We start from the raw sequence: 19,293 nt of genomic DNA on the forward strand, positions 1-19,293 counted from the left end.
AATTCAAAGAACGTCTCAAAATATGGATATTACATGTTGAAAAAAAAGATTTAAAAAAAAAGTGTTGCAGTTATTGCAATCTGGTTGCATCCTATTCTGTATTCTGTCAGTCTTTGGATTTCCCAGAACAAGGAACATGTCTTCCGTTGTGTACTGAAAGGTATACAAAATGCCAAACTATGCCATACCTTTGTAAGAAGTTGGGAATAGTAGTCTGGAATGTTGTCCAGCATAGCATTTCCAAATGAGCCTTTTAACTGGGCCTTAGCGTTGGCTGGACTGCTGCCGAAAGGAGCAAACAAATCCAGACTAGCAGTAATAGAGGGCTCCATCAAAGGAAGAAGAGAAAGTCCCTGTGGGTTAACCATAAGAGAGCAATGGTTTAATGTAATATTAATCCAAAGTTTTCATAGCATAGCACCACTCTTAAAACAGGAAGCAAATATTCAATAAGCCAATGCCACATACTTGTTTCAGCTGCTTCATTATTGCCTCAGTTTTTCCAACCTCTTCTTTCTTGGTTTTCTTTCTAGAGTTTGGCCCACGCTCTCCAGCTTTTGTGGTACGTTTGGCCTTGACTATTGGAGTTCTCTTTGTGAGTGACTGCAGATCCTAAAAACAGTAGCAGATATAAATTAGAAGCTAAAAAAAAAAAAATGTACATACACACAATTAAGTGGCTTTCTTGGTCATACCTCCATGTTGCGTGGAGTTCCTTGAAGCTTCTGCTCCAGCATTGCCAGCTTGCTATTGATGTGCCCATTTATCTCATTATGAATGCCATCTGAGGGCCTCTGAGAAGCCATTTGTAAGTTCTTGGTTCGAAGAAGTTTCTGTAGAAGCTGTTGGCCAGTCTCTGTCCTTTGAATTTGGGATCCAAGATCTCCTGCTTGACATCTAGAGCCTGGAACAGAGTTCGCAATAGCAGTGACTGCCTCGCCAGAAATCTCTCTCTTTATGCCTTCAAAATGGGCCTCTACACTACCTCCTGTGTCACATTGGACTTCACGTGGTTCCTGTTTGATGTTTTGCAGTGTTATTTCACTGGGCAGTTGAGTTGGTTGAGACATATGACTGTCAGATACTTGGGCAGCAGTTGTTGCTTGGTGTAGGTTCTGTGCTGACTGAGGAGACGGACCATTGAGTGGAAAAGGAGCTGATAAAGTTTCAGTACTGGGGCTCTGAGTCTTGGCAATTGGAGATCTCAAAGGTGACGCTATTGATCCCCCTGTCTGGCTAAAGGGGCTACTCTTTCCTACAACACTTTCTGGCCTAGAAGGCGATGACAAGTGACTAGAGAGGGACAAGGTGCCTGGCTCAGGTTTATGTACAGATGCTGGGCTTGAACCAGGTTCCGGAACAGAAGACCCTGCAGGAGAACCCGCATGAGAGGGAGAGGCCTGAAAGGGGCTCAGTGCTGTTGCCACATGGGCCTGCTGTTGTTGAAGGTGCTGGGGGCCTGGTGGAGTCTGAGAAATTCTCATGAGCCTTTGCTGATTAGAAAGCGGGCTTCCAGGAGAACCCTGACCCACTAACTGACGAGGAGACATCGGTCTAGCCATATGTCCAGGTGCTGTGGCACGAACTTGACCCATTACTGGCCTGGGCACTTGACCCCTCATCATCTGATGCTGATGTACTTGTTGCTGTTGTAACATCTGCTGCTGCTGGGCACTATTGATGTACTGAGGCTGCTGCATAGCCCCCGAAACACCTTGATGAAACTGTGGAGCCATACCAGATGATTGTCCCATTGTTCCTGATTGCTGTTGAGTGCCAGCTGGACCGTGTTTGCCTGCTAATCCAAAGCGGAGCTGCTGTTGTTGGGTTTCAAGACCTGGCATCCGTGGACCAACTGGTGGTCCCTGTGGGACCTGAGGACGCATTTGTCCCTGAGCCTGACCTTGCATTCTTAGCATCTGGCCTTGTTGTAGCTGTCGCTGAGCAATCATTGCCTGAATTTGCTGCAACTGTTGGCTGGGAGTTAGGTGACGCAGTTGGGGGTTCTGTGCAATGAAGGCCTGAATGTTAATAGGGGCACGTATTTGGCCTGTCGGTGCACCAGGCCTTGGAGTCATCATCATCTGCTGGCCTCTAGGAATGCCCATCTGTTGAGTCAAGAGAGCTTGCTGCTGTTGATTTGTAATGCCGGTCATTGTAGTTTGAGTCTGACCACTATTTTGGCCAAGCACATCCTGTGGTTGTTGTGCAACAATCTGACCAGCTTGCTGTTGTGCCATAAAGCACATTTGCTGATCTTCCTGTTTTATTTGTATGGTGTTCTGGGTCTGAAGACCAAGTTGCATCTGTTGTTGCTGTGGTTGTACTTTAAGATGAGATCCAGCCTGTTGGTTGCCCACAAAACCACGTTGTTCTGGTACTCCAATATTCTGGTTTAACTGAGGTTGTGCTGTCTTTTGTTGGCCCAGAAAAGCATGTGCTTGCTGTGGCTGTCCAACACCACATTGCTGCTCTCCACTAGATCCCTGTTGTTGCATCTGAAGTGTTGGAGGTCCACCCTGCTGGGGCGGTGTTTTTGGGCTAAGTAGTCCTCCATCTTTATGATCGGGATTTTGAAGATCTTGGACACCCTGCTGTAAGTTGTCAGTAGCCCCTTGGGTATTCCCTGATTGTGGAGTTTCTAAAGCTCTTTGTGGCTCAGAGGGACCAACCTGCGTTGGTTGTTTCAGTTGTGAAATTTGCTGCTGCTGAAGTTGAGCAAGGTTTTTTGCAGCATTCTGTTGCTGTTGTGACAAGAGCATGCGCTGAGCCATTACACTCTGCTGTTGAGGCGTGAGTTGGGTTGGTGGCCCCCTAACAACATGCTGTCCACTTGGCCCGTGCTGATCCATCAAACCCTGAGGTCTTTGAAGCTGCTGAACAATTTGTTGATTACCAACTATACCCTGTGGCTGGCCTGCAATCATATTTACGGTTTGAGTCATTGGCTGGCCCATGACATTATGTTGCGTCTGCCCAATAGCTTGGTTTCCCATCATACCTGGAGTCGTTTGCATTAACCCCTGCTGATTTTGTTGGTTATTCATTAATCCTTGTTGTAAGCTTGGTTGCTGCATATTGCCCATCAAAACTTGGGTTGGCTGGTTGCCCATAGCTCCAGGCTGCTGATTCATTATAACAGGCTGCTGAGGTTGATGTGACATAGGCTGTTGTCCCATCATCAACTGTTGTTGTTGCTGCTGCTGCATTTTTTGGACCATTTGCATTCTATGCTGTAACTGTCGCTCCTGTATGACTCTTGGATCTGGTCCTTGTGCTCCAGGGGCTTGTTGGAAAAAACCAGGAGGTGGCACTGGTTGCACAGTGCCAGGTCCAAGTGGGAGAGAAGGCTGGGCTCCACCAAAAGGTTGCATTTGTGGCATTCTAACTGGCATGCCTCCCTGAGGCATCCCTACTTGAGGCATTCCTCCCTGAGGCATCCCTACTTGAGGCATTCCTCCAGGCGGTTGACCAATAATTGGTGCTCCTTGTTGGCCCATCATCATTTGTCCAGGCATCTTGGAAAGCATATGGGGTGCCTGTGTAGAGGGCCCTGGAGCTAGTATGGAAGACCCTTGCTGATGCTGTTGTTGCTTGCTTCGGTACTCTGCAATAAGATTGGTGTGCTCCTTTTGCTGTTTACGCACCTAGAAAAGCAAATTTCATTGTTCTTAGCTGAATGACTTTCAAGACAACAAACAAAATCTCTCACATTGGTAAAAAGACATTTTGCATACCTGGTCCAACTGTTTCTGGATCTTACTTTGTTCCTCAGTGACCAGTTTGAGCTTTTCAGCATCTGCTTCTGCAAATTCACGCCCAGCTTTCTTTGCAGTGCGCTGCTTGGCACACAGAGCTTTACGGGATTTACGATGTGCTCCAATTTGCTCTTCTAAGAACTTCAACTGCATTTGCAGCAACTGCTGGGTGTGCACAAGCCATTCTTCATATTGGTGCTGCTCAGCATCATCTGTTATAAGTGTGATGGCCCAAGAACATTAATAGCATGAAATAAACTGAACTGTCTATAACCTAAATGCACAATGTGTGCCTATACACCGTGCACAATTCTGAACAACCTATGTTTTTACTATGCAACACATAGTCAGACTTCCATGTTATAATCTGGACTCTGAAATTGTGTCAAATTTCTGCGAACAGAAATCAGAATTCCATTTTATTGTCTGGATTGTTTTCTGCACTACGAATATCATAAGACTCTAAATGTGTGTTTACATAGGGAATGTAATATATAAATAAGGGAAAGGGTAATAATAGCATTGAAGGGGTTTTTACTAAAAAAAAAAAAAAATAGAAATGCAAAACATACTGATGATGCCAAATTGCGGAGGATTTGGTCTTGTTTGAACCTGGTTGCTGCCTTCTCCCTCCTGAAATAGAAGGATTAAGGTTAAGATACTATATTAAATTCAAATGAAATGTGAACCACAGAAGAATAGTAAACCTACCTTGGAAGACCCAGGAGCAAGCTGAGCCTGGGAATCCTCATTTCCAGGAGCAGAGGTTAGCCTCTGAGCCAAAAGAGACACTTGTTGCCTAAAGTTATATAAAATTGAAATTAAATCCGAAACAGAAACTAAGTGGACAATTTTATGGAAATGTCAACTTGGAAATTTAGCAAAGGAACAAAACCACTTCTAAATCTAAATACTACATTTAGATCTATATTACTGTATAAAGAAGATATAATAGATCTAAGGCAATTGCATAATGCATCTACCACATGAGATGTGCACCAAATTTTTCAAATTCAAATGATAAAAAAAATAAAAAAAATGCATATTTCAAAAAGTGTAATGCATCTCAAAATGTTACGTCAATTTCTGTCACGTCTGTAAAACAATTTCCTGATTTAAACTGTAAAAACTTGTCTAGACCATTGTTTTTCTTATGTCTGAACTCTATGTACAGGTTTATTAATGCACATACAATAGATGCTAAAAAAGAAACTAACATTTTCACTTCAAATTTAAATAATACCCAACACCGTTTTTTGTGATTTTTTTTTAATGACAGTATGTCAAAGACAAAAACAGTACCTATTAATTCCTGGTGGTACACCCATGGGATCTTGAGCCAACACCCTTTTAATTCCTTTCAGTGCAACCATTTTAGCCTTCGCAATAGGATCCATTATGTCATCTGTCATGAATTTATCCAGATCTGTGAAAAAGAAGATTTTTTATATTTACAAGAACACATTTGTTAATAGCATAACAAAAATTTGAATGATCACAAGTTGATGGAACTCAGCATACCTTTATCTGGGAAGAAGTTGCTGGCCAAGTTCTGCTGTTTAACAATATGTGGAGGTGGTGCTGCCTGCTGCTGAGGAGTAAGCCCAGGATGAATTCTACCAGGCTGTACACCCCGTAAAATGCCTTGCTGTTGTCCCATCGCTGCATGGGGAGGTGAAGGCACCGCAGCACCAATTATCCTCTGCTGCTGTTGTGGTAACATGTGAGGTGGCCTGGGCACCATACCTGCTTGAGGCACTATGCCTTGGGATGGATGGTGGTGCTGTGGCATTATAATTTGATTTGACCCTTGTGGAGGCTGTTGCTGATTCTGAATGCTGTGAAGTTGACTACCAATCCCTCCTTGTAGAACACTTAACTGCTGCTGCTGTTGCTGCTTCTGAAGCTCCTTCTTCTCATGTTCCAAAAGATCTTGTATTAACAAAGGTAGTTCACTCGCTTCCAGTGAGCTTTCTACTTTGTCAAGATCATCTGCTGTAGAGTGGTGTCCAGCATCTGGCAATCCAAGTGGATCATTACCCAGGTCTGGATGTGGTGCAGTTGGTGGAAAAGACAGTGCATCTGCTTGGCTGGGAAGAGGAAAAGGTATGCCACCTAAACGGACTGTGTTCAATGAAGCAGTTGCAGTCTCCGGTTGATTAGAGGCTTTTGTTCCACTAAGCAAAACAGACACTGTTTCACTAATGTCATCTTTAACAGGAGCTTGTCCTGACTGTGGTTGTTCAATCAATCCCTTGTCTTCAAGTTTTACAGAGGATAGCCTAATGACATCAGAAGACTCTACCTTCGGAGTTTTGGTAGATGAAGTCTCAGTCTTTAAAGGTGGTTGAGTGGCAGTTGTGTGCATGTCCTGGGAAGCTATATCCACTTTTGGTTTCTCTTCAACCTTGATTTCTACTTTAGCAGAAGACCCTGGTCCTTCCCCCTCTGCTTCTACAAGTCGTAATTGGTCAGAGAAAACATCTTTGGGATCACCCTGATCAAGCTCAGGGTCAGTGTAAGCCAGCAAATCAAATTCATCACTGTTGAGCAGATCATCCAAATGAGGATCATTGGTCTCAAGATTGTCAAGGTTTCCCAAATCATCATCACCTTTATCAGGATCCAGGTCAAGAGTAGCAAGATCATCATCCTCCACTCCTGTTTCTGCCACTGTATCACCCAGACCTAGGTCAGACTCAGGTAGGTCAACCGGATTCACAACAGTCTGCTGACCTCCTACTGTACTTGTTTGAGGAAGCTGTTGAGTAGTAGTGTGAGAAATGGGAGTTTTGGGTGTAGTAGTTGGCACCTGCTGTGGCTGTAGTTGAGACTGAGAAGGGGGTACATTGCTTTGTTGTTGCATCAGTAGGTCCATGCCACCTTGCTGTAACCCAATTCTGGGATCACGCATTCCCTCCGCTGAAGCATCGAGAGAAGGGGGTAAATTCTGCTGAACAAAAGCAGCATTCATTTCCTGCTGTGGAAGAAACATGCGTGGTCTGGGTATAGGCGCCCTTTGCATAAACTGAGGACCCAGTGGCATCCTCTGGGAATTATGCCTCAGCTCTATAAACTGAGGTGGAGCTCCCGACACATGGCTTTGTACAGCCTCTGTGCCAGTGCCTGGAACCCCTGCCAAAGGATTGGGCATATTCTGAATGGACTGCATGTTAAGAGGATTGTTGATGGGAGTATTAAGGTGCTGTCTGGGAACGGCTTCCATCATAGATGGCTGTGGGAACCTCCGCGGAGCACCTTGGTTTTGCCACTGTGCAGGAAATGGTGGACGAGGATACAACCCCTGAGAAATATTGGGCCCAGCTTGCCTACAAGAAAAGTGTTGATTATGAAATGATCAGTGTGGAAGTAACATGTACAAGGACTGTAAAAACACAAAGTAATCAAAATCAGTAGCATTTAATTAGTTCAATCTACCTTAATGCACTGGGGTCCATAGTTGCTGGTGTCCCAGGAGGAGGTGGGCGGCAGAGCTTTTCATCCATTGCTCCCACTGGCAGAGGCATCCTGGTGGCAAGGGCTGCCTGAACAACCACAGCTCTGTCCTGATGGACAAAAGATGATGTATGCCAACTAACAAAACACTTTTGGCTGTTTACTCTAAGACTGCACGATCAATAGAAACAAAACCAAAAATCGTGATATGGCTTAATGTGATCATTAAATCACACAAATTAATTAAATAAATGTTGCTCCACATGAACTCATCTCTGCATATGCTCAGAGTTTGGGTTGTTTTCAACATGCATTTGAGAATGCAATATGCGCCAACCATTTTCCCAAACTTGTAATGAAAAGTGCTTATAAACAAAGGGAGATTGTAAGGACTCCTTGCGATTTTCCACCTAAATAAAAGCTTGATGGATTAACATTTGAAAATTAATAAAGACTGTCGTAAATATTAGTGTTGGAATAATTTTAGTTGTATTGTAAAAAAAATTCTATAATTTTGTATTTCTTTTCTTTTTCATATTTTACTTGGCAATAATATTATTAAAGTAATGGCAATCACAAAAACTGACTAAATTGTGATGCCGCCCTATAAAAGCACAGCATCAAATCTTTTTTTTTTTTTTTTTAAATCAAATCGTGCAGCCCAGACTCAGATTCAGTACATCCAATTCAATATTAATTCAATATCAATACCTGAGGGTAAGGAGGTGGTGCTCGCTGGCTTTTGTCTTGCTGAAAGGCCGGCATTTCCCCACCTGGCCAACTCTGAGCAGGATTACCCACCACAGGTGCTTCCTTCTCTTGGCGAAGTGAGTTTCTCTGCATTTTTTGTCTTATCAAAAACTCTCTTAATCGTTGCCTCTGTGGTACATAAAACAAAAGTAAAATTAAAACCTACCTCATTCTACCCAAAACTCTTTTTAAATTTACACATCTACTTTACCTGTCTGTGCTTTTCTAACTCGGATGGGCTAAGGCTCATGAGAGCTGGATCCTGTCCAGCTGACAGGTCTGACATATCCTGCACCACTGGCAAGTTGGGTAAATGTGGAGCATCTGTTGCCCGCACACTTGCTTCTTGGTTTCCAGGTGGAAGTGCTATTCTTGAGTTAAATTCAGCACCCACTGTTTGTGTCTGGGACTGTGGCTGCTGGAGGTGGACCTGAGCTTGCTGAGGAGTCATCATCTGCTGCTGGCCAATTACTGGTTGCTGGCCCATTTGAAGCCCTACACCCGGACTGCAGCTGAAAGCAGGGGGTTTTCCAGAGAGCGGATCTGCTACTGAAGGTGAGCAGGGGGGTTGCTGGCTAGGATGAGGTGAGCCTCTAAAGGGAGAGTTACCTTCTGGTGCTACAGAAGATGGGCGGGGGGGTTTATGCAACGAAGCGAAGGAATCTCTGGACTGAGGTCGTGAAGGTGGGCGGGAGTAGGGGTCAGGTGACTGGAAGCGTGGAGTGGCTGGTGACTGCACAGAAATCACATCATTGGAAATGGCTCCTGGTGTGAGAGGCGACTGAGAACTGCCTTGTGACTGAGGGCTGGAAGGCAATCTTGAATATGTTTCTTGCTGAGGCGCAGGAAGCCTCTGGGGTAGAGGAGAGGAGCCGTCACCCGATTGAGGACGCGGCGTGAGAGGAGGCTGGGCGTAAGGGTCAGAGAACGTAGAGGGAGATTGGCGGTAGCTCTCAGGAGGATGATTAGGAGAGGCACCTGGAGGATGTGAAACGGATAATCCGCCTGCATCCCCCTGATGCATACGAGGTGTCATGGGAGCTTTAAATAGCCCATCTCCAGAGTCCAAACTAGCAGGAGAGCCAGAGCTTAGGTCTTGTCTGCCAAATGAAGAACGTGGAGATGGTGCATTAATTTCTGCTCTATTTGGACCCACACCAACAGGTGAAGAAGCTATCGCAGATGGTGATGGAGATGAAGCATGATCTTGTCGGCTAGCTCCATGCTGGCCACGGTAAGGGTCACCACAAAGGGCTGTATGAGGCGGTGAGAACATCTGCGAGTCTCCAGGCCCACCAGGCCTAGATCGAGGACTCTCAGGAGGACCTAAGGCCTCCTGAGAGGGCTGCTGAGGTTTGGGGATCTGCTGTTGTGATTTAAAGAATGGGTCAACCTGCTGGGCCCTGCGAGGGGTCCCTGGTTGCATGTCAAGGGAGCCAAAGTTGGCTGGCCGTCCCTGAGTAGCACCCTGTGGGCCAGGCATAGGATATCCTGAGGAAGAGGCCTGCAAGGGGCTGGAAGAAGGCTGCGAGTATGGGGTGGATGGCTGAGACTGAAGGTGTGGAGACTGAGAGGGAAGTTTAGAAAATGGGTCTGTCTGAACATCAGCTGAGCAAGGAGTCTTGAGGGGTCCATCGGGAAAAAAGGCTGAAGATGCAGAGTCAGGGGCAAGGGGGTAAGGACTCTCTGCAGAGCTCGGCTGGGAGGGTGTGGATACGGAGCCTGAGGGTGGGGGAATTTGGAGGTGCAGATTAGGGCGCTCCACTTTAATACGGCCAGGCTCAGTTTTGATAGGCCGACATACTTGACTCTCTGCCTGCTGTTGAGAATATAGAAAAAAAGTGTACAATTACAATCAAAACACATCAAATGATTATACAGTGCATTTGAATAGAAGGCCACTTACCTTCTGTGCCTTATTTATTCTCTGAGCAGCCCTATTATCTTTGGCCTTTTGCTGAATGGATAATGGAAAAGTAGTAAACAAAAGAAAACTGTTAGAGAACAAAGACAGTACTATAAAATTAAGTTACACTATAGATTCAAACTTGCACTTACCAGATAAGGAACCTTGTCTGCTGCTGATACCTTCCTCCAAATCTTCATTATTTGTTTACAGCGACTGGCCCAGTCTATGAATAGAAGGGAAATAATGAAGCAGCAGACCCAACAAATCTTTAACCTCATAAGGTCTCTATATTTTGAGCAGTAAAGTGATTCATTGACAGATACACCTACTACAACACTTCTAAAAGTCAGTTTAATACTAACCAGGGTAGTCCTGTTTGAGACTAGGGAAGTTCATGTTAGCATATAGTACAGGAGAGATGGTAGATAGATTTCCCAATTCCTCGTCCTTCTCCCAACGCTGCAGACTGCGCTGATTGTAGGAGAGGCCATCACCTTCCGGTTCAGTAGGAGTTGGAGGAGTGGAAGGGGTGGCTGGAGTGGATGGTGTTGCCCATGGGCTTTCCTCATCCTGGTCTGGACTGAAAAGACCACCTCGATCACTGAAGATTACACAAATAAACAAAAAAAAATACATATAAAGGAGGAGAAATTCATTAGGGGACAAAAGTGACAAGATAAAGCAAATCTACGGCTTACCGTATGTCAAAAAAGGGGGACTGGGAGAGACCTGAAAAAGAGTCCATCATACTAGTTGTGGGGAGTGCGCCAGATAAGGATGAACCTGTAGTTAAATCATGGTATTTTTATGGTAAGTGTAGATATGTATAAAAAAAAAAATCTGAGTTACATAACAAATCTAAGTAATAATATGAAATTCTGCCCACACCTAGAAGGTTTCTTTGAGGGCAACTACTTTGATTTGAATCACCCTCCCGAACAGGCTTAATGCTAGGCTGCAGAGGCCCACTTGCGGTGCTTCCCTCAGTGGGTCCAAGTACTTTCCGGAAAAACTGCTGAGAGTCCTGACTTTCTAGTCCCTGAGGGAGATCTGGTGGGTGAAAAGGCGATCTTTTGAGTAACACAACTGTTCATGACAGCTACCTCACTTGATTTGTTAAAAGAAATTACCTTCATTCTTCTGTACATCAGACCCTTGTGTATCTCCTGAGCTCTGATTTTTGTTGGAAAGTTGCCCACTTGCTCCTTGCCCTTCTGCTACAAAATATTATGCAAGTTAAATATTATGTTCCACTAACATTCATTGTCAAAATATCGAAGTACCTCAGTCTTGAAAATCCCACCTGCTCGATCTCCAGGAGGCTTGGATCCCTCACCCTCTTGCTTTAGTTCCATAGGCAGCCCAGTCGGCCTGGCTGCGACCTCAACTGTAAGGACAAAAGGAAACAAATTGTTAAATCTTCAGCTGGTCAAACTTAATTACTCTCAAACAAAAGCATTTATGTAGTGTCTTACCTGGTTCAGAGGCTGCATTTCTGGCTCCTTGCCCAGGAAGTGGAGGTCTCAGAACGCCCTGCGTATGTCTTTGGGTTGGAGGAGCAAGAAAAGCTCTCTTACTCTGATCGAGTAATGTCTTGCCAAAGAAAGCCTCCTGTAGGTATGCAGGAAACATGTCCTCCAACTTGCTCTTCTTTCTGCCCCTGCGCTTCTTGGCTTGCTCACCCTCTCCATCCGCTGTTTTTGCCTCTGGGACATCGAGAGGTATGTCAGGATGAGGTCCTAAATGAAAAAAAACGACTATGAAAATGACAGATATAAGCTTAGATTAAGGCTAACATGTTAAATCATTCATTTTAATGCAGTTCGCAAGGGCATTAGGGTTTCGCGTTCACGTCAGATTACATAGCTTGTTGGAAAAATATACCAAATTCAAAACATTCCAAGCCTCAACAAAAGCATATTCAGGTTGTGCTAACAAGGTTAACACACTGACACAATAAAATCCAACAAACACTGGTTGCTGGTGTTTGCTGGGACAGTGTGAACTCCCATTTGGCCACACTTGCCTTCCTCAAGTTTCATTTCAGCTGCTTGACCTTCAGGAACACCATCACCAGAAGCAGACAGACTTCTCCTCATTCGTGTGTGACACTTTCTTTGCCGGACCATGAACCCTCCAATCCCTACAAGTGAAAAATCACTTTATTAACTATTTCTTTCAAAGCACAAAACACTGATAGAGCCATTAGGAAATGAAGCAGCTCAGTAACCTGGTCTGTATGGTTTACGCTTTCTCTTCTTCCCGTCTTCAGTCTCCTCTACTCCTCCTTTGAGAGTTTCACAGTCAGCCATGCCCTCTATACCTCCATCTGCCCCAGTTTCTCTGTCCACTCCTCCATCCCTATCTGGGCTCCCAGGGGCTTCCAGCTTGGGCTCACATTCCATCGCTTCTGCACCTCCTATTACAATTTCAGTTTCTTATTATTTGCATTCACAATCAATCAATGGCAGTGAGTCACCTTACTGATTTAACACAATGTTCCAGTAAGTTCTTTAGACATTTATAAACATTGCAAAACACTTGCAACAAAGATATAAATAATTGGTCATCAAAGTATACAAAATAATGAAACTTGGTAATTATCTGACCTTTCCCCTCGTCACCATCTGCATCGCCTTCTTTCAGCTCATCAATACACATGGTGCCCAGTCGGGACCGGCGCTGTCTGCGCTTGTGCAGGGGCGACATGGACATGCTTCGCAATAAAGACATGCCAGTCTCTGTTAGCCAGACTCCCTCCAGACGATAAAATTGTGGCTCTGAGCAAGTGAATGGAGAAACAAAGATTAAGTGTTATAAAAATAGCTAATAGATGAAAGCCTGACAACTAAATATCAAATATGCACATACCTGGTTCTTTCATTTTGAAGGCTGACATCATAGTAGACTCCACTAAGAGAGATAGATAAAGGGTATTATTATGGGAAACGTATGTAAAAGTAGCCCTTTTAAATGTACCAGCAATCGAAAGCATCAAGAAACTCACCAACAGGCCTGGGGACATACGGTGTGCAGGCTGTACAGGCAAAGCCTTCATCAGATGCTTGTTCAACCTCATCCTCAGTGTAAAGACTCTCACATACAGCATGAACCCATCTATAAAGCAAAGACATAAAACAATTAGTCTCTTACACTCACCAAGGCTGCATTTTATTCAAAACTAACAATAAAAACAATACTGTGAAGTATTATTACAATTTAAAACAACTGTTTTAATATTTTAAAATAGAATGTATTCCTGTGATGACACGATCTTTCAGAAATCATTCTAATATATGATTTGGTGCTCATGAAACATTACTTATCAATGTTAAAAAAAAAAAAAAGTTGTGCTGCTTTATATTTTTTTCATGATTCTACAAGAACTGCTGTAACAATGAAAATACATTTACTGTCATGTCTGATCAATTTAATGCATCTTTGCTGAATAAAAGTATTTAAAAATACTTACTGAGCCCAAACCTTTTAACAAGAACGTGTACACATTTTCTATTATGCTTTATTTACTGACCTGTCACAGTGCTGGCACTGCAGAAGCAGCTCCTCTTCCATGAAGTTCTCACGACACACAGGACAAGTTACCAGGCTGGCACAAGGGCCGCAGTGATTGTAGTTATTTTGCCACTCACAGTGGAACCCAGGGGAGCTAGCACCACACTGCATACAGCACACACACCTGAAGGGGGTAAAACAATGCTCTGGTTAGAAAACATTCTCTTTGGACTCATGGCACACATAAATGCACGAAGGCAATGACACACCATTTGCACTTCCAGCCTCCCTTGGGCACAGTCTGTAAGGGTGGGTCCAAGCAATAAGTGTGATAGCTGACATCACAGTCGTCACAAAGCAGCAAACGGGCAGGATCTGAAGCCTTCCCACACACCTCACACACAATACACTCAAGACAACGCCAGCCTTTTCTCAACATCATCTTGGTGATCTAGAGAGGTGACATCCAAATAAAGAAATAATGAGTGTCTGTGCATAATGCCGGTAATCATAAAGAATAGATAGTTTAAAAGCTTACCTTGCTGTTCACACAGTATGGATGATAACATTGTGCACACTGAGCACAAGCTAGAAGCTGGCCCTCCACACCCTGTCCAAAACTACCACACACTACACACATATCCTGTCAAAAGACATAAAAAATATAAAAAATTTAAAAAGAGACAAATCAAGTAACTCAATCATGATGCTGAATTTTATAGGAAGTCAGAGTGGAATAATGAAAGTTAAATTCGTACCTGCTGCAGGACAAACTTATCAGTGTTGGAGAAAAGTACCACAGTATTTTGCATGGTGTCATCTTCCTCCTCATCTTCTTCTTTGCTAAGTCCAGTGTCTGCAGTCATGGTTTGCTGTAAACATAACAGATGCATTTCATTTAAACTTGCAAAACCTTGGTTTATTTCATTATTAAGCACAAGAGGTATTGGCTGTTTCCAGGATTTATGGTGCACCATGTTGGGATTACTGTGATTACAAGATGTCGCAGTCGGAGCTTGTATTTTCTATAAGGATGTGAACACTTCTTAATTCAACATCTTGTAATTACTGGAAAAAAAAGAAGTAAAGACTAAATCTATGCCTGTCAGTCTCATTAAAAAAAATAATTAAAAAAGACTAAGTAATGTTTTTAGAATTATTCACATCATATAATTAGTAAAACAAACAAACAAAAAATTTTTAATGGGGAAATAAAATGTTATACAATTCAAATTCACAGCAATAGTTAACAATAGTTTACACTGAAAAGAAATATGCTTTAAAATCCTAGTAAAGGAAGAGCTGGCAGATGAAGTGAAAAACTTACTAGAAAGGCATCAATGCAAGAAGCCATTGCTTTGAGACGTGACCGTCCACGCCCTCTTCCACCACTACTGCCGCCGCCGCTGCCACCACCACCACCACCACCGCCGCCGCTGCCGCCGCCAACACCACCACCACGTGGCCGCCGCTTTCCTGGGAAACCAGTGCCTCTGCCCTGAAAGGTCAGAAAATGTATCAGCATCAAAATGACTACTTTTGGACTAGCGGTATACCAAAACCCATCAGAATTCAATGTTAATGAAAAAAGGTTCGGTGTCTGACATCCACCTGTTTTACCCTTGAACGTCCTGGAGAGCCTCTGCGCTTCACTTTATCTCCATCAGGCTTCAGTGGATCAAAAGGCAACGAGTCCTCCGTTTCGGTGAGCAGCGAATCAGAACGGGTCCTGCCGGCTGGCACCAGGCTGAGCTCCATGGACAGCATCTGAGAGTCTGCCTCAGCCGGCGAGCCGAGGAAACCGCTGCTGCTCTCATCACCATGGCTAATGTTTGATGTCTCATCGAGGACTAGCTCCGGCTTCATACCCTCTTGCATCTCTTTCCTGGACTGGTCATCTTCCCCCTGACTCTCATCTTTGAGGAGCGACTCCTCTAAGGATTCCTCCACCCCCTGCTCATCCTCCTCTTCTTCATCCTCAGACTGGCCCATTCTATCATCAGTGTCAGATGCAGGGGGCATTTCTGTCTGAGGAGCAGGGGGAGGAGTCCGGTCTATTGCCTCCTCTTGCCGTGGCTCCTCCAAGTCCATAACAACTGGCTCTGCTGCTTCCAAAACAGGGAGTGTGATTTGAGAAGACTGAGAACATAGGCTTGTTGGAGGGTTTGTTTCTGTAGCCTCTTCTGTGCTGACCAACTCCGTCTCTGTCTGAGGAGAACTTTCTTGCCCTTGCAACACCTCCTGCTTTTCTGTGTGAGTTTCAGCTACATCAAGTTGGGCTTCCTCTATAGTGTCCGGAACAGGGCTGTCTGGGCTATCCTTCACAGGAGGGTCCTGAGTGTCCACTGATTTTTCCTCAATGGCCTCTGTAGCCACTGTTTCAATGGTAGTCGTCTCCTTTTTTTGTTTTTCATCAGCTTCTACAAAAGACAACAGGCAGGTTTTCAGTGTTATGCAGTTATTATTAAAAAATGATTAAAAAAATATTATTGGAAATATATAGCTTGTTTGCAAAATAATAAAAATTAAAAACACACAAAAAAAAATATATATATATATATAATTTACAAAAATTTAATTTACAGAACTAATTTTTTTTATTACACATTTAAACTATGCTGTCATAAATATAATGCATCACTACTACATTAAAACTAAATACAACCATTTTCGTGACAAGGTCAGTGTAAATGTTAGCACATATAAGCTTGAACTACTGTGGTGGGTTTTGAAATTTACCTGAAACTGTAGCTAAAGGGGCCTGCTGCTCTGTAGAGACCTCACTGTGCACATTAGTCTCTGTGGAGCCCTCAGCACCTTCTTGCTGTAGTTCCTCCTCCATAATGCTTTCTTTCACTTCTGCCATTCCAACCACCTCAAGCTCTGTCCCTAAAATTAAACACATCAGCTCAATATCCACATCTCATATCAGTCAATAAAACTCTGTCCGCAGAGAAAAGAAACTAGGGCTGGGTATCACCAACTAGCCCATCAAACCACACACCATACAGAAAACAACTGCAATACATCATTCAGAATTGAATTATTTGAATTCCTGAATTGTAATTCAAATATGCATTGTTCAAAAGACATGTGTTGTTACAAAATATTTCTATTTAAAAAAAAAAAAAAAAAGTTCTGTTCTTTAGAACTTGCTATTCATCAAAGAAAAACAATTGTTTTCACAACGTATTAAGCAACACAACTGTTTACAAGATTAATAATAATAATAAGTAGAGGAAGATGATCATCTAAAAATGTATTACAATGTAAAATTTAAATTATTACTGCAGTGTATAACTACACAATAATTAAGCATAAAAATGAATATATAACAAATGAAGTAAATAAAAGCTGTTGTAAGTGATGCTTTTTTAAATAAGAATCTCACAGCAAATCAGACATTTCAAGCTGAATTATTTAAATCGAGCTCCTATATTAGCACTACTTTTGTCACTTTTGACGTCAAACCAAACTTCCCAGAAGCTTTTTGCATGTATGGGCTTTTCCTAAAAGCTGCACATGACCATCAAAATTTAAAATCCAATGGATAATTCACAGGTACATAGGCAAAAGGAATCATAAGTGTTTACACTACAAACGCAATGTCAAATGCAATTCTAAAAACCCCTGAATGTAGTTTGAGGAAAAAGAAACCTAAGAACATCTTGGACCCTGTTTACACCTGTATTTAGTCCTTATCACATGAGACTCGCAAAATAGATATGTGATTGTATGAGAAACCAACAGAGCACACTCTTAAAAAAACAGAATACTAAAAGATCGTACCCAATTCCATTGGCACCTCCAAATCAGCTTTCTCATCTACTTGTGTGGATGACACTTCAGACTCGATTGGAACCTCATCTGGGATTTCTTTGCAGAGCACACAGATGCATTTCTCCTCAGGAGGCCCTGACAGAGAGGCACAATCACTGTGTACCCATCTGCAGAGGACATCAAACACAAGTTAAATTTATGCAAAGAGACAAATGAAAGTCAGTTTGTTCGTTACTTCATGGCAAGTACTGCTTCACATTGGAGAATCTTTAAAGGTCACCTCCATTTTAGTAACCTGCTTCTGTGTACAGCACTAAACGCTCAGCTCTAGACAATGAAGCAGCTCACTTGCCTGTTCTTAATGCCAGAAGGTACATAAACTGACCTGTGGCAGATGGCACAGCGATGTTGCAGGGAGACCGAGGGCTCTGTGGCCTTACTGCACACACCACAGACAGAGGTGCGCCTGCGCTGACAGCCCTCGCATACTGTGTAGCTCTCAAACCACTGTTCAGAGCCAGGAAGCTTTAGCCCTCGCATGCCACAGTCAATACACACACGGCACCGCTGAAACAGACATGCAAATCAGGTTAGACAAAACAATAGAGTGATATTTAACTTACAAAAATCACATTTACCTACTCGCCAAACATCTGTACAAACTGATATCGCCATTACATGCCACAATCTCTCGAAGGGCTACCATAAAAGGATCGCCACACATTTTGAAAGTGCTTGGATGACGTTTTATTTGAACTGGATAAACTTCTTTGTGTTTCAACGACATGCCGGTGAGTTAAATGACAACAATATTCATTTTTAGGGGAACCTTGGTTGTAATATTCAAGTGGTTTCTCCATGCAGTTTTAGGCATGAGAAAAGAGCAGAGCAACTATGTAAATAAACTGCACAGGTCTGAATTCTGCCTTAAATGGTGATATTACACAGATGAAGGGCATGTAAGAATGAGTCATGGGTTTAAGCTTACTTTGCACTTCCATGAATCAGGGGGCACAGAGTCCATGGCCGGCAGTAGACAGAAGGTGTGGTAGCCCTTGTCACAAGCATCGCAAACCAGCATCTTTGAATCCTCACCTGGTTGCCTGGATGTTATTAAAAAATATACACATTTACCACAAAGTCTTTGCGAACACCAATATAAATAGAGGAATGCATCTGCAAAATTCAGGATGCACTTGGCCGAAAATAAAAACGAAAATACATTTTATTTAATATTAAAATAAATAATCAAAAACACACAAAATACTGAGTTGTTCAAACATTTAAATTTCAAATGAGGCTTTATATAAAATTAATAATTGTTTCTACTCCAATTTGTTGCTAAAATATAAACATTTTATATGGTGGCTGTAATAACTAAGATTTATTCAAAAACACATTAAATAATGAAGACAACAGGTTAAAAGTAAAGTAAAAATATAATACATTTGTAATATACAGAGGTGGGTAGTAACGAGTTACATTTACTTGAGTAACTAATACTTTTAGAGTATATTTAAAGACGGGTACTTTCACTTCGTTACTGTGGGTGACGCTCCTCTCGTTACTTTATATTAATGCAATACAAGTTAAAAAGCTTCAATTTATTCCAAACGCGCTGTCTACTTTTCTCTGGTCAATGAGCGATTCCCATTCGCAAATGTTTCATTCTTTTGAGTCAATTCTGTTCAAAGGCTTGATAAAACCAGTTGGCAAACCGGTGAATTGGTTCGCGAATCAGTTTGAATGATTCACTCAGTTCCCTGCCGCACGCGTCGAATCGTCTGAAGCAGTTCTCACTCAGAGTTGTAACAGAAAGTTTAAGAACTTCAAGAGCGTTGAAGACATGGCTTTGGATCTACAGTCAATTGAAAGCAAATCTGCAAAGGCTATTGTTTGCTAGCTATGAAGATCTTTATTAGATGAACACCGCGTGTGCCGTCTATGGTTCCACAGGTATAGATAATCTACATTCGATTACAGGACACGATACCACTACGACATTACCAGTTTGTAGTACATGTACCTTGCACATTAAATACAATGCATAACTTATACTTTAAATAAGCTGTCACAGAGTATGAAATGAACAGCCACCAAACCCGCGTTAGCTCTGCGCAGTGGCGC

General features: G+C 42.8%; 1 protein-coding gene across 2 annotated transcripts in view; it reads right to left on the minus strand.

Annotated features, from left to right (window-relative positions):
- kmt2d (lysine (K)-specific methyltransferase 2D) overlaps nt 1–19,293 on the minus strand; it is a 36,026-nt gene that overhangs the window by 10,444 nt on the left and 6,289 nt on the right. Inside the window, exons 8-41 of one of the 2 annotated variants that reach the window (XM_058762464.1) lie at nt 18,155–18,269; nt 17,552–17,733; nt 17,176–17,333; nt 16,126–16,275; nt 15,007–15,806; nt 14,714–14,884; nt 14,145–14,258; nt 13,925–14,029; nt 13,656–13,837; nt 13,406–13,570; nt 12,881–12,990; nt 12,745–12,786; nt 12,483–12,653; nt 12,104–12,292; nt 11,900–12,016; nt 11,349–11,612; nt 11,177–11,260; nt 11,004–11,090; nt 10,762–10,923; nt 10,572–10,656; nt 10,236–10,474; nt 10,023–10,096; nt 9,871–9,921; nt 8,176–9,783; nt 7,926–8,093; nt 7,197–7,324; nt 5,280–7,087; nt 5,061–5,184; nt 4,470–4,557; nt 4,331–4,391; nt 3,738–3,970; nt 696–3,647; nt 469–612; nt 189–353 (exon numbers count right to left, since the gene is read on the minus strand). In XM_058762464.1, coding sequence (XP_058618447.1) covers nt 189–353; nt 469–612; nt 696–3,647; nt 3,738–3,970; nt 4,331–4,391; nt 4,470–4,557; nt 5,061–5,184; nt 5,280–7,087; nt 7,197–7,324; nt 7,926–8,093; nt 8,176–9,783; nt 9,871–9,921; nt 10,023–10,096; nt 10,236–10,474; nt 10,572–10,656; nt 10,762–10,923; nt 11,004–11,090; nt 11,177–11,260; nt 11,349–11,612; nt 11,900–12,016; nt 12,104–12,292; nt 12,483–12,653; nt 12,745–12,786; nt 12,881–12,990; nt 13,406–13,570; nt 13,656–13,837; nt 13,925–14,029; nt 14,145–14,258; nt 14,714–14,884; nt 15,007–15,806; nt 16,126–16,275; nt 17,176–17,333; nt 17,552–17,733; nt 18,155–18,269 — 11,296 coding nt within the window. Of the gene's footprint in view, nt 1–188; nt 354–468; nt 613–695; nt 3,648–3,737; nt 3,971–4,330; nt 4,392–4,469; nt 4,558–5,060; nt 5,185–5,279; nt 7,088–7,196; nt 7,325–7,925; nt 8,094–8,175; nt 9,784–9,870; nt 9,922–10,022; nt 10,097–10,235; nt 10,475–10,571; nt 10,657–10,761; nt 10,924–11,003; nt 11,091–11,176; nt 11,261–11,348; nt 11,613–11,899; nt 12,017–12,103; nt 12,293–12,482; nt 12,654–12,744; nt 12,787–12,880; nt 12,991–13,405; nt 13,571–13,655; nt 13,838–13,924; nt 14,030–14,144; nt 14,259–14,713; nt 14,885–14,997; nt 15,807–16,125; nt 16,276–17,175; nt 17,334–17,551; nt 17,734–18,154; nt 18,270–19,293 lie in introns of both variants that reach the window. The other variant, XM_058762463.1, reaches the window with a different exon arrangement.

This window comes from Onychostoma macrolepis, chromosome 23 (assembly GCF_012432095.1).
Source record: "Onychostoma macrolepis isolate SWU-2019 chromosome 23, ASM1243209v1, whole genome shotgun sequence".
Taxonomy (NCBI): domain Eukaryota; kingdom Metazoa; phylum Chordata; class Actinopteri; order Cypriniformes; family Cyprinidae; genus Onychostoma; species Onychostoma macrolepis.